We start from the raw sequence: 14916 nt of genomic DNA, 5'->3' as shown, positions 1-14916 counted from the left end.
ATGGAGCCAGTTTTTGATCTCTGTAGTCTGTTTAGGTACAGTAGGTTAGAGCTGGTCAGATTCTGCGAAAAGGGAGGCATAGAGGTGAGTGAGTTGGTTACTCAGTCCGAGCTTAGGGACAGCCTGATCATGTGGCAAAAGGATCAGTGGGATCTCGAGCACAGAGAGAGAGATAGGGCCCGGGCCGCACGCCATGAGGGTGGTGAGTCTGTGGGGAGCCCTGAAGATTCTGATGATGAATGTGAGTTGGATGGTGATGACAGTGGATGGATGTCAGCAGAGAGTGAGGACCCCATAGATAGGGAGTCCCTTGCTGAGCCCAGTGTCAGTACCAGCGCCCCATCCCTTTCCCTGTCCCCAGAGGAGTGGTTGGATAGGAAGGAAGAGAGGGAGTATCAGCTAGCGTTGGAACAGCTCAGGTTGGAGCATGCCAAGCTAGAGGCTGAGAGGGCCTTGTTCAGGGAGAAGGTAGCCCAAGAGAGTAGGTTACCCCCTGAGTGCATGTGTAATTGTCTGGATTCCCCAGGGAGGGTGGAGTCCAGTGGTGGCAGCTTTTTAAATGTTGGTGTAGACAGTCCCACTCCCAGTTCCCCGAGTATGTTGCCTGTTTCCCCCGCAGAAGAGTTTGGGTTGAAGTTCAGGAGACTTAGGAAACTGCCTCATCAGTCTTGGGAAGACTTTGAGGATGAGTGTTGTGGAGCACTGTTTGATTGGGAAAAGGCTCACGTGAACGACAAGTCTGGCGGATTGTTTTGTATGGTTGTCACAGAGCACCTGCTCAGTTATTGTGTGCCAGAGTTGCGCCAGCACCTGTTGAAGTTTGGATCGTTTAGTGCATGTGAGCTTGCAGCGGAAGCCGACCGATGGGAAGGTGCAAGGGGTTCCTTAGCACCGCTAGTGAGTGATTCCAATAATAGTGGGTCAGGTTTTCTCCAACCCAGCGTGGTGGAGGAGGGTGAGAGTAGCCCAGCTAGGTCTCAGTATAGTGAGGAGGGTGTAGGGGCTTGCTGTCTGTCTCAGTGGAGCGGAAGTGAGTGTGAGACCGAGAGTCCCCAGATGCCCGAAGCCCTGCCTCAGAGCCTGGATGGTTTCTTTAGGGAACACCAGGGTGGGGACCTATGCTTACCTGTTAGTCCACTTGAGGGAGATCTCCTAGTGTGTGGGGGACCTGGAGCATCTGTGAGCGGAGCTTCTGTAGTTGTGGAGTCTGGCAGTACTGCTCCAGGAGGGAGAGTACAGAAGTCCAGAGAAAGGAGTGATTTGGGAGTGACCTGTGAGTCCTCAGAAGTCCTGGAGTGCCAGGCAGTGATTCCACCAAAGGTTCTAGACCGGAGGTTGGAGGTCCAGGTTCAGGGTTTGCCTGACCTGAAGGGTGGGAACACTGTAATCAGTGTCCTAACCGGTTCTTTCTCCAGAGGTACCGCCCCGGTTGGGAGGGAGCAGGACTCTGGAAGGGGGTGCAGAGGGTGGGAAAGCCCACCTCTGACCCCGGTACCACCTGAGGGGTTAAACCCTAGGTTGGGAGAGTGGTGTTTAGAGGGTACCCCTCGCAGGAGGCGGAGGAACCCTAGGAGAAGAGGTAAGGGGAGGAGAGCCTTCCCTGAGACTCCTGGTCCACCTAAGGTTGTAGACCCTAGGCTGGAGAACCAGTGGCAGTCTAGCCCTGTCTTGCAGACAGGAAGAGTGGAGCATGGCTGATATGTGCCAGGGGTTACTACCCCCCACTTGGTGAGTTGGCAGGAACCAGTGGCACCTGGGTGGCCTAGGGCCTGGTCCTCGCCGAGGGCAGCTGGAGAGTACCAGTGGGGTAATCCAGTGAGTCCCTACAGTAGCTTTAGAAAGAACGCTAGGGGTTCACAGTGGCGTAAAACAGGAGGGTGTCCCTGCAGTTGCGGGCCCGCGTCCGTGTTTTATCGCCCCAAGCAGGTAAGTCCATCACGGTGGTGATTGGTCTGCCCTGCGTTTTGGCTGGTAGGGGGTTGTGTTGGACTTGGCCCTTATGGCAGGTTCACCCCTAATCTTTTTGCTTTTTATCTGTGATATGTATGTATGATTTTCTGGTCTGTGCGCACTTTTTCTCTGTGTCCCAGAGTAAAGTGCGTGCATGTAGTTAGGCTGGCCTGCTCTCCCATAGGGATGCATGGGGAATGTCTGTGTCCCTAGTAATTCCTGATATGTGGGGAGTGCATGCTCGAATTTGGTATGTGCGTGTTCGTGGGAATGAATGCTTCGCAATGATGTATGTTGCGTGAATGTGGCATGTGTAGAAATGCCATTTCTGGGACTTGGCATATTACTGGAAAATATGTCTGCAGTGTGATTGGCTGGAGCTGGCTGGTGAGCCTGGCTCCAGGAAGGCTGGATGGGTCTGCCCGATGGTGAGTGTGAGATCAGCATGCTTGATGGCTTGGGAGGAGTGCACTTGGTCCCTGCTGGGCCTGGACTTTCCCCGGACAATGCTGGCTCCACCCCCTGTAGTGCGACTGATGGCCCTAGCCCTGCCAGTGAATAGAGAGGGTGGTTGAGGTAAACAGAGTACTTCAGAACCAGCTGAAACTGGTTTCTCCCCCACCCTGCACCCTGAGACAAAGGGGTTTTCCTGTATAAGAAGGGGCTGTGTCCCCATACAATTTGTCCTGTTCTTGGTTCTGCCTAGGATCTTGCCAGAGGGGGCTGTTGCTGCTGCAGGGGCCAAGAGGACCGCCACTTGGCTGTCTCCCTGCCTGGAGACCCAGTGCGCTGGCTCTGGCCCTGCCTTGCCCCTCTGCCTGCCTCCAGACCCTGCTGGAGCTGTTGCTGTGCCTGGAAGCGCTTTGATTGGATTTATAGCGCTAGGAGCGCTTTCTTTGGGCCCCAGCGCTCAATAGCGCTTTGCTGATATTTTTAGCGCTGTATTTTCGTTGCCGGTGCCCACCCGGCATTGGGACCGAGATCGCCGATTTTTGGCCTAGCGAGTGCCACCTCGCTTTATATTTTAATTTGAAGGCCGGTGCCACCCGGCATTGCCCCGTGGTATTTATTTAATTACGAGCCGGTGCCCACCCGGCATTTCCAAGGAATCACCGCCGCAGCCCAGGAGCACCGAAAGCTGTTGCCGGGCCGCTGCCTTTCGCGACCCGGAAGTCCCGCCCCCTGACCCCCAGGGCCGCGCTGCCATTGGCGGCCCCGGCGGAAGTCAGGCGGGAGGACGTCGTGACGAGGCCAGGCGGGAGACCGAGAAGCCTGCTCCCGTGTTCGCGAGGCTCCCGAGTGAGGAGAGGAGCCCCGCGCTGCGGCCGCCGAGGAGACGCCTCCAGCCCAAGAGATAGCCGGTGAGTGAAGGGAGGGAGGAGGGCGTCGGAGCACGTTGTCGGTGCCGCCCCTCCCCCTCCGTGTGCGGACCGAGCGAGGTCCTCGTTGTGTTCGAGCCCAGAGGCTCGTGGGGCATTGGCCATTCCTTCTTGTGTCCCGAGCGGCCCCGAAAGGCAGCGGGCCGCTCCAACGAGCACAGGCTTCCCGAGTCCACGAGGGACTCCAACAAGAGGGGCCATTCTTTGTTCTTTGAGCCCACGAGGCTCCAGGAGGCTTTTTTATCGTTGTAGAGCACAGAAGCTCTACGGTGCCACTTTTGTTTGACGAGCCCAGCGAGGCTCCAGCCCACACAGTGATTGAGAGCCCTGAGAGAGGCTCTGGGGCAATTCCTTATTTTTAGAGCGCTGAGCTCTACATTGTACATTTGCCTGGGTGAGCCCTGAGAGGCTCCTTGCCCACTCTGTTCTTGAGCCCCCCTGGCTCCAACGTTGTGCATCTGTATTTAACAACTGTCCAGCACTTAGTGGACAGTTGCCACGTTTAGGCTTTGTGTTCTGTGCTGCCTGCACAGACCCCCTGACACTGAGACTCAGGGCATTCCGCCCCTTTCGAGGCCAGTTGGCCTGAGGGACCCTTTTTGAGTGTTGTGCTATGTGCACCCTGCGCATTGTAATGTACTTGATGATGTGATTCTTGCGCATGTGTTCTAACCTGTGCCTTTTCTAAAAGTGACCTGATTAGGTATTCTTCTGGTTATCCCCTTTTGCTAAACGTGACTTGCAGAGAGGATTGTTTATGTTTACCCTTTATGCTAAATGTGACCTGCATAGTAAATTGCTGATTCCGCTTACCTTTTCTAAAAGTGACCTGATTAGGTATTCTTATGTTTATCCCCATTTGCTAAAAGTAACCTGCATAGAGGATTGTTTAGGTTTATCCACTTCGCTAAATGTGACCTGCATAGTAGATGGTTGATGGTTCATTTCATGTTAGGTTTCCTTCCCTTTGCTAAGAGTGAATTGCTTAGGTGTTGGTATTCCTTCCTTAGGTCCTAGTTACCTGCGTGATTTCCTACAGTGTTTTAGGGTTGCGTAGGAGGTCCTTACTTTTCCAGTGATTACTGGATGTGTGTTGCATTTGTAATTTTGGTGCTACTCATTCTATGTTTACGACATAAGTGTATATCTACCAGTATTATTTTCTAATAAGTGCCTACCCCTGACAGTGGTCCATGTGGCCCTGTCCTGTACATAATTCCCCTTGTAAATTCTGCCCGTGCCTCTGGCACATTGTACAGTTTGCGTGTGTTATCTAATGTGTTTTGTTTATTATAATACAAAGGCTATTTTTTATATATCCTTGTGTAGAGTCTTTCTTTGTGGTGGGCCTTGGGTGTTGTTGCTGGGGTGCGTGCGCAAATACTTAACTCATACCGCCTCCAAGTTTAGCCTAGACTGCTCGCGCCACGCTACCTAGAGGGCGAGTGGGGGTTGCCTTGGTGTGTGACTCCCCTGCCCTGACTTTAGAGATGGTGATCCCTGACTGACCTCGACGCGAGTCTTGGCCGGCCAGGGTCCCGTTTCTAACACAATGCACTACCATATTTCTCATCCTGTGCCTCTATCAATATCTCTAATCTACATATACTTACCTCCTTTATGTATCTATATACTTTCAATGTACTTATGGATCTATATATTTATCACTTTCTTCTAATTTAGCATTTCCAATGCACTACCCTATTTCTCAGCCTATACTTCGCTCAATATATCTTTTAGCCCAACCTTCTGACTCATCTCAAACTTCTTTCTACTACTCCTTCAAATGCACTACCCTATCTCTCATCCTATACATCTATCAATACATCCTCTACATCCACTCTCTCATTTATCCCAAACCCCTTACTACTACTATGATCTTCAAAATAACCCTTTCTCTCCTACTCTACCCCTCCTTGCATCATCTGACACCTCTTTTTACTATACCGATCCCCTAAAACAAACCTTTCTAAACTCTTCCCTCTGACTCCTCCCCTCCAAACTCCTTTTTACTCATCCAAAAGCCTCCTCCTACTGCTAAGACCTAAAAATAAAAAAATTAAAAAATCCTTCACTCTTTTATCCCTCCACTATCCTTTTCAATCAAAATTAACAGACTAACATGTTCACTTCCCAAATTCCATATTCAACTATACTAATATACTACCCAAATAACTGAATAACATATCCACTACTCAAATTACTTCATATTTACACTATACTAATTTTCAACACTAATCCTTTATGGGTTCTGGAGTGGCGTGCTACTCGCCAGAAAAGCTCTTCAACACCCATCAGGGGTAACAAGTGCTATATGAATGCAAATCTTTCCTTCCCTTTTATCCCTCTGCTATCCTTCTCACTCCAAGTAACTGACTAATATCCACCACTGAAATTACTTCATATTTCACCATATTAATTCACCACTAATCCTTTATAGGCTTCCAGAATAGCGTGCATCAACAAGCGCTGTATAAATACAAACCTTTGTCCTCCTCTATCCTTCTGCTATCATTCCAAATCCAAATAACGGTATGCAACGTTTACAACAGAATTTTTACAACGCACTACCATTAGAACGCAGGCATTACCACGCATACCATTACAACGCATTGCGCTGGGGGGCGCTCTAGGATAGGGAATAAGTATAATTTTCTATCCAACACCTTCCCTAGTGTCCACGGGGACTGGAGTTGGAATAGAAAATTATACTTACCACTATCCAGCACCTCTAAGCGCTATGCGTTGTAACGGTATACGTTGTAAATACCGCGTTGTAAAGGTATGCGTGGTAACAGTATTCGTTGTCACGTCATACATCCCCAAATAACTGCCTAACCTATCCACTACTTAAAATGTACTTGCATGTTTCACTATACTAATTCAACACTAATCCTCTATGGGTCTAGGAGTAGCGTGCTACTCGACGAAAAAGCGCTTTGACGCCTCGTCAGGGGTAGTAAGCACTATATAAATGCAATTGCAATACAATACAATACAATACTTCAGCATCTGTCTCTCTTTCTCTACCTCTGTATGTACTTCAACTCTCTTTTTTCTACCTCGCCTCTTTCAACTTCACCTTTCTCTCTACACCTCATCTCTCTTGCTACCCTTCATCTCTTTCTCTCCGTTTCCTGCTGCCTCACTACTATTTCCCCTCTCCATACTTCTCTCTATAACTGGCCTCTGTAACTTCCTACATGTACCTTTCTGCCTCTACCTCGTTTTCACTACCTCTATTTCTACCATACCTCTTTCTCTACTTCACCCCTTGGTTTAACGCACATTGCTCCCTCTCTCAACATTCCTTCCCCATCTCTAGCTTCCTTTACAACTTAACCATACTCCAACTTTCTACATATCTCTTTACCTCCCTTTCTCTTGCTGTCTCTTCCTCTTTTTACCACTTCTAGTTTCTAAGCAACAGATTAATTCTTTTCATTGCATTACTCTTCCAATGAAACATTGTAAGGGTGGAACAATGATAATTATTTGGTCACACAAGTTCCCACCATAAAACTCAAGTAAAAGCAAATCAAGCAAACAAGCTAAGGAAGGTAGAATTGCATATTGACCCAACTTCCTGGTTCCAGGGCAATGCCTTTTGAATAAACCTGATATTATCACATACACAATATATATCAACAGTGCGGTATTCAGTCAACACAATTGATTTTGTAACCATTCATCGCAAATAATTTTGAGGGAAATTTCATACAGCTCATAACAAGATATTCATGTTGAATATTCCTTTGCTTTAACTAATCATACTATTCCTGAAGGTACAAATTATACTTCAGAGCCCTAGTGCAGAAAGACTTTTATAAAACAATATAGCAGTTTTTGGATTCCTTTTACATGCAGCATTTTCCTTTGTATGGACCTTAGATATATTTTATAGAAAGTACTATTAGTAAAGTGATGATTGGATGACTTGATGTATCATGCTTCGTTTAATTTTGCTACTGGTTACCAGCTTCAGGGCATGAACTAACATTTGAGTGATGAGTTTCTAAATCTGTACAATGAGAATGTATCTCAATTAAGCATGAGCGGATTTTGCGGATTGGCAATCCGCGAATTTTGCGGATTTGCGGATTCGCAATCCGCAAAATCCGCGAATTCCCGCGAATTTGCGGATTTTTTTTTTTTTTGTGTTCGCCCGTGTTTCTGCCAGTTCGCGAGGGTTTTTACAATTTCGCAATTTGCGAACTTACCTGTCGGGTCGCAAGTTTTGCGAACTTGTTGTTTCTACGTGTCCAGCCTGTTTGGGACACTCTTCTTCATCACTGCCACTCTCTGTCACCACTGCCACTCTCTGACTACTCATGCCACCCTCTGGCCCACCCATGCCACCCTCTGTTTCATCACTACACCCTCTGGTTGTCCAGTGTACATTATTTTCGGCAAAGCAAAGCACACCTTCCCTGCCTCAAGTGACCTGAATTAATTTGGGGCTGATTAATGTGTCACAGAATATTTTTTTAGCTGGCACCTGCTTCCTTAGTGCGCCCTGATTAGTGATCTTTTGCACTTGCTAAGTGCTTTCATTGTTGCAAAATTAGTTACAACACCTGCCCTGCCCCAACTGACAATAATGAATTAGGGGCTGATTAATGGATTTTAACTTCCAGCCTGGCTCCTGCTTGTCTCCCTTAGCTGTAATTCAGGACCTTTGTGGCATATGTGTAACTATTCTGAGGTTCAGAGCAGGGTCACATAATAGTTTCAACTGGCAACTGAACTCTGGAGGGGCCCCTCAGGAAGCACTGCAGGAAATGGCTACTAATGATGTGCCTGAACTTTTGAACCTGGTAAGTAGTTACTTTCAGTTTTGCCAAGATCGTATTTCTGCAATTTCGCACTTATTCGCGGGGCGCGAACTCACGCTAACAGTGCGAGCAGTGCGAGCAAAATCCGCTGCTCGCGGATTTGCGGATTTTGCGGGAAATTCGCAAATCTCGCGGATTGCGGATTTCCCGAAAATCCGCAAAATCCGCGAGCGGAACGGATTTTCCGCCCACGCCTAATCTCAATGCACAGATTTAGTACCTTGCTACCAGACAGTTCCTGAGCAAAAATGTAAAGATATTTTAACACCATAAATAAACATACTATTATATTATCTTGCAAAAATATTCCTTGTATCACTTATTCTGCCTGAACCGCACATAGTACAAGTGGTTGTGTTGACCGAGTGCCTGTGTGTGGCTTCATAATAGATCACTATTCTAGCAGTGCTTTCTGATTGTTTCATAAAACCACCCATGTAATGTTGGTGAAGGTAGAACTGCAAGTGGACAATGCACTGTTGAGGCAAAAGATCCAGAGTGCAAATGTTCAGATTGCTCTGAAAAACACTGTTCTCATGGTGTGTCATTTAAAAGCAATGTCATGAGGTTTTAATATTGAGCAATAACAGGTTTTTGCCTTATGCACGTTTCCTTGTAAAACAAATATATGCTTGCCGGCCATTACAGAATTTCTCTTTCAAACATTTGCATTTATGTGTTGAATTTTTAATTTGCAGGTTGAGGAGCTGCTATGTAATCTTAATAGCATCTTGTCAGATACAGTTAAAATGAGGGAGTTCCAGGAAGACCCGGAGATGCTAATGGATTTAATGTACAGGTAAATGAAACCCGAATATTGTACAGATGTAAATGTTCAGATTTTCAACAGGGTTGAGAGCAGGGAAAAAACAACTCCATGAACATCATGTCCCAGAGCTCAGTATAACGGTGTTTGAATTCCGTGACCCCGTGAACAGAAAAAATGTTGGGTGAGTCCTGGCCTGCAGATCCCCCGGGGCACAAGCAGGCATCCACTTCTGTCATTACAGCTGATCGCAGCAAAAAGACAGAAGTGGATGCCTGCTTGTGCTCCGGGGCAACTGGCATAAAAAAATAAGCATGCGTGCCTCGCGCTAGCAGCAGGGGCGAGGGAGAGAGGAGGGGGCCTGCGCCTGATTCCCTTGTGAGAGCGAGCCAGGAGCACCATATGTTTGAAAGTTAATTACAAACATATGGTGTCCTAAGCTCGCTCCCGCAAACAAATCGCCACACATGCACGCATTGCCAATGAAGGCAATGGGACGAGTGCATGTGTTGGCATGAAAAGGCGCATTGATGGCATTAGGTCTCTTTCCTATGCAGCGCATGATGTATTTTAGAAATGGATTGTCAGCTTTGTTGTAGTAAAAAACCTGTAAATAGAAAATAATCTATCTGTTTATAAAGATGTCTATATATTGTTTGTTATTTGTTTTTAAATATATTATCATTTTGCACATTGTATTACACTGCCTCCTGACATAAGTATAAAATCCAAATCAGACAGTGAGTGATGAGTTATTATGTGAGTGATTACTGAACCAAGTTTCTATTTCTGCAGACTTGATTATGTGCAGTGAGCATTATTAACAAATAACAAACATTTTGTATAAAAATAATATGTAAAAATATCATTTCAAATGGTATGTGCCTCTTTTGAATATATGGGCACTGTATTTGAAACCATTGAGTTATTTCTCCTGGCAGAGAATTTCTAATGAACATCTTCCCAGTTTGAAAATATTTGAAGCTATTCACAAAATCGCTTGGTTTGCAACAGCAAAATGGTGTCTTGCCATCTATTAAAGCCATTTTGTGAATCCGTCCATCAGGTTAGAGAAAACGGACTCTTCAAGCACAAAACATTACCAAAGGACTCTACCTAGTCTGAGGTAAAGACAGAAAAGTAGGACTTAATCATTCAATTGTCCTGCTAAACTGTCAGTGATGATAGCCCATTAGAATCAGCTAATCCATCGGCGGCCATCTTGCAGTGGTGTTAGCATTTGCCAGTGCTTTGAACTTTGGCTCTTCCTAACCCAAAAACTTGTAGGACATTGACTTGCTCTTATGATCCTTATGAATCTTTGCTCACCCTACTTGATATACTCTCTCACAGCCATCCAATTTTATTGTTCTCTCATTGTAGCCAACTGATCTCCCTCACTCTCTTGCATGTATATGAAAGTTTATCAATAGCTCGTTTAAACATCTTACTTAAGAAAGATTCAGACACCTTAGGGCTGCCAGTCAGCCATGATCTGCATTTGAGTAACTAAATCTGGAACAAATGACCATTCACACTCCCTAGGCCTTTACCTACTAGTAACATTCATCATTTCAACCCCACAGGACTCCAATATCTCCTATTTTGGACTCTGGCTTTCAACCTGGTTATAGCACTCATATGACCAACTCTACCCTTCGCACACATGATCTAGATTGTTTTCCTTCATTCCCACCTGATTTTCTCTTCCCTCTATTCTTATTTAACCCACCTAGTGGCACTCCTCCTTTTGACATGGATCCACTGGCAGTAACTGACAACAATCTGGAAAAAACAGGAAGATATGCTTATAAAATTAAGTACCCCTCAAATCTAAGAATTTAATAGATAGACTCTGCAAGCTCATCCAAAAATTCTTATCTCTGACCTATTTCTGCATGAATAAGGGTATTATTTTAAGTGACCTGATCCTTTATATGAAAACAAGAGCACAGTGGAAGAAAGCCTTTCTCTCACTGCTCTCAATCTCTCCATCCAGGAAAACTCCTCATGGGAACCCCCTTAGCGGTTTACAAATCAGAAGCAACCACCTCCATTTACAACAATAGGAACTATCCTCACCCAGTCATCAAATCGTAACCTTGAAATATTTTTGGACTTTTTTCCTCTCATCATTGAAGCTGTAGATAGTGATTTATCCACCACCTCTCGACTCCTTCGTAACCTGGCATGCAATACATACTCATCTACATCTCCAAGGGGGTCCGAGCCCCACTCTACCAATCACCATATCATACCACATCCCACACCCAGAGCTCTTGAGTTACACAGCCAAGGATATCACCACCTCCCCCCGACTACACCTCTGACCTCCTTCAAGCCTCAAGTAAGGACACGCCTAATGTTTGAACCCACTCAGCAACATGTCCCTAGCTCTTCCTCTTTCCACGATCTCGAGTTCCCCTCCACGCATCTTTCAGCCTCCTGCCACCTCTGACTCAACTCACCCTCTGTTAAACCCCACAATACCGCAGGCATCAATACCCCCGCCTCCAGGGCTCTACAACCTACTCCCACACCTCATCATCTTCCAAACTGGATGAGGTTACACAAAACCTTCAACAACTCCAGGTTGACTTACAAAGCCATACACGCATCACAATTCAATCCACAAATAATCGCTGGCCATGCAGGAATCCGAGATCAATTCATTAAAATCAGGATCCACCTCCTCTTCTTGCCTCCAATTCACTTCCCAACTAACCTGATCTCACCCTTTTCAAAATCTGCAGACCTGAGTTGGAGAACACTACCCTACCCCAATGCACTCTCTAGGCCCATTAGACTAAAAGACTCAGATTCACCATTGCAGATATCCATTCCCTCCTCCTATCAGTTAACACATCTCACTATGAGATCATAAAAAATCAGGGTCAAATTCAATCCATCCTTATGAACCCACACAGGGAATCTAAGCTCAACCACAGAGCGATAAACAAGAACAACCTTAAGCAAGTTATCCTTACTCAGACTACCCCAGCTACTGCCAAATCCCATTTGAAATGTATGCTTTTCAATTGCAGTTCAGCTGCTAGACATGCAACGGACCTTGATAACCTTCTCGATCTTGGAGGTGGCCTCCTTATCCTATCAGAAACCTTGCTAAATGCTTCCTCTGCTCCTATCCTTGATGTACTAGTTCCTCCTAGTTACATCATCACTAAATTAGATAGATCCGTTCGACAGGTGGAAGTATTGCATGTATTCTCCGTAACAGCCTTTCAGCCAAACAGGCCACAATCCCCTGTTCTATTGTCATGCAAATACCTTTGCATCAATATAACCTGCAATAACAGATCAATATGCAAACTACACACAATATACCATCCACCTGGAATCTTCCTTGGCAACTTCAACGTCCACCTAAATGATTTGAACTACCCTGTGGTTAACAGCCTAAAAAACATTCTTGCTAACCTTAACCTGACACAAATCTGTGATAGACCCACACTCAACAAGGGAGTGACCTTAGACCTTCTCATTGTGAAGGCTAACTCTTTCAACTGGAATCTATCCTCCCCTGTGACTGGCCTGACCACTACTGTATCACATTCTTTATCTCTGAACCCCTAAGAATAAATACCTCTCAAGTAACAAACACCAAATTATGGAAAAGAAGCATGAGAAACATCCACCTTAATGATTTCACATCCCTCAGTAACAACAGGCTATTAGAGATTTGTTAGGCTAACCTTAACAAATCTCTAATACAAAGATTTCCTAACCGAGCCTAACATCATGACATAATGCATTGCATACGAATTTGTACATCCTAACGTTAGGAGCCAACGGCAAGGTCTTAACCGGTGTCAGGTCCCTATCACCAAATTCCCGCCCTCACGTGTGAGTGGCGCAAGCGCAGAGAACTTTACCCTCGTAGCCAACTGTAACTTCCCTTGTCGTGGGGGCCCCCTTTCACTTGACGCCATCTTAAGGTCGTCCGAGTTCCCGTGCGGGGTATCCGTAAGAAGCACAGCGTGGACTCCCCCCCCCTTTCCCCACACTCTCTTCCGCCGGAGCGGATATCCGGCCCCCGGTAAATTCTGGGGAGGGGCATATAGCCGTCTCCCCCTGGGAGGGGCCTATGGCCGTCTCCCCTGGGCGGCCCATCCGTAATGGGTGCCGCCCCCCCCCCATGGGAGGGGCCAATGGCCGCCTCCCCCGGGCGCTCCCATCCATAATGGGTGGTGCCCCCCCTAGGGACCTTGAAATCACTGCTCACCGATCATGACCTTACCGCCCGACCGAAGACTAAATAAATACGACAGTTAGTTACCTACTAGGGAAGTAAAACTATGCTTACTCTTAAAGTACAGCTCGATATATCCAATGACTTTAACATTGCTACAAAGGAAAAAAGGTCCTATAGCACAGAACGTTCTTTATTGCATACATTCCTTAACATTTCTACAAAGGAAAAAAGGCCTATAAGCAAGTATTCAGTTACATGCATACTCTTGGCTTCGACTTACGATGAAGGCAACGATTCCCACAAGACATGTTTTATTACAATCCACTTTGCAACTTAGAACTTTGTTTACTCCCAAATGTTTGCAACAGGGGCTGGTGGGTGGGTCAAAAAACTGCAGCTTGTTCCCTTGAGGGCTCACGAGCGACGAGTGGTGCAGCCTTCAGAGTGCAGGAACAAGAGGACGCTTCCCTGGATTCCCGCGCCTTTTATCCAGCAGCGGGAAGGCGAGGCCGCGACCCCATCCCGCCCATAGGTGCACGGACTTCCAGGCGGGTGTTTAGGACAACCCTTTTAGGCGGTGGGGGCGTGCTCCGACCACGCCTCAATGGGCATACCGGCCGGGACACGCCCCCCCGCCCGCAACGGTTTCCCGGGGGATCGGGGCACCCGGCCATACGTTCGGGGTGACTGAGTGGTCTCCCCTTTCCATATGGGCCGGGATGCCCGCCACCCCTTCCACCACCAATCCCAATGGGAGGAGACAGACACAGTTTGAACTTTTGGAAGGCAGGGGGGCTTCACGACCCCCCCGACCGTATTTATTAAAAATATGAAACAAAATTTAAAACTTTAAATTAAAACATTTCATGCATCATGTACAAATTCAACTTCCATTACATTTGATGAAGACAGGTATTTAGGCTAACCTTAACAAATCTCTAATACAAAGATTTCCTAACCGAGTCTAACATCATGACATAATGCATTGCATACGAATTTGTACATCCTAACGTTAGGGGCCAACGTCAAGGTCTTAACCGGTGTCAGGTCCCTATCACCAAATTCCCGCCCTCACGTGTGAGTGGCGCATGCGCAGAGGACTTTACCCTCGTAGCCAACTGTAACTTCCCTTGTCGTGGGGGCCTCCTTTCACTCGACGCCATCTTAAGGTCGTCCGAGTTCCCGTGCGGGGTATCCGTAAGAAGGACAGCGTGGACTCCCCCTTTCCCCCGAACTCTCTTCCGCCGGAGCGGATATCCGTCCCCCGGGAAATTCTGGGGAGGGGCATACAGCCGTCTCCCCCTGGGAGGGGCCTATGGCCGTCTCATCCGTAATGGATGCCGCCCCCCCATGGGAGGGGCCAATGGCCGCCTCCCCCCGGGCGATCCCATCCATAATGGGTGGCGCCCCCCCCTAGGGACCTTGAAATCACTGCTCACCGATCATGACCTTACCGCCACAGGCCAGATAGTTGACCGACTATCTGGCACCCCCCCACACCTCCTATAGGTCATGTCTCCTCAATCCCACTAGCCAAGCTATCATATCACCTATCAATAAGTCATTCCCCACCCTGGACAGGTGGACCCCATCAGCAGAATAACAGTGATCGCCCCAGATGCACCAATGAGATATGCTTTGAAGATGAGCAGAGCGAAACAATTTCTCCATTTTATTGTTGATCCTCTTTACAGAATGGTTCAACGCTTTTGTGGACAAAGCACCCCGCCATACCCTCCTCGGAATCATGTGAGACCAGGCTATTATACATCC

At 47.1% G+C, this 14916-nt stretch overlaps 1 protein-coding gene across 3 annotated transcripts in view; it reads left to right on the top strand.

Moving 5' to 3' along the window:
• Positions 1-14916, top strand: part of DOCK8 (dedicator of cytokinesis 8) — a 719019-nt gene that overhangs the window by 612490 nt on the left and 91613 nt on the right. For all 3 annotated transcript variants that reach the window (XM_086961229.1, XM_086961230.1, XM_086961231.1), the window contains one exon: positions 8863-8963. In XM_086961229.1, the coding sequence (XP_086817355.1) occupies positions 8863-8963 (101 nt within the window). The remainder of the gene's footprint in view (positions 1-8862; positions 8964-14916) is intronic.

Source organism: Lissotriton vulgaris, chromosome 3_1 (genome assembly GCF_964263255.1).
Source record: "Lissotriton vulgaris chromosome 3_1, aLisVul1.2, whole genome shotgun sequence".
Lineage (NCBI taxonomy): Eukaryota > Metazoa > Chordata > Amphibia > Caudata > Salamandridae > Lissotriton > Lissotriton vulgaris.
This window is presented reverse-complemented; position numbering and strand designations above follow the sequence as displayed.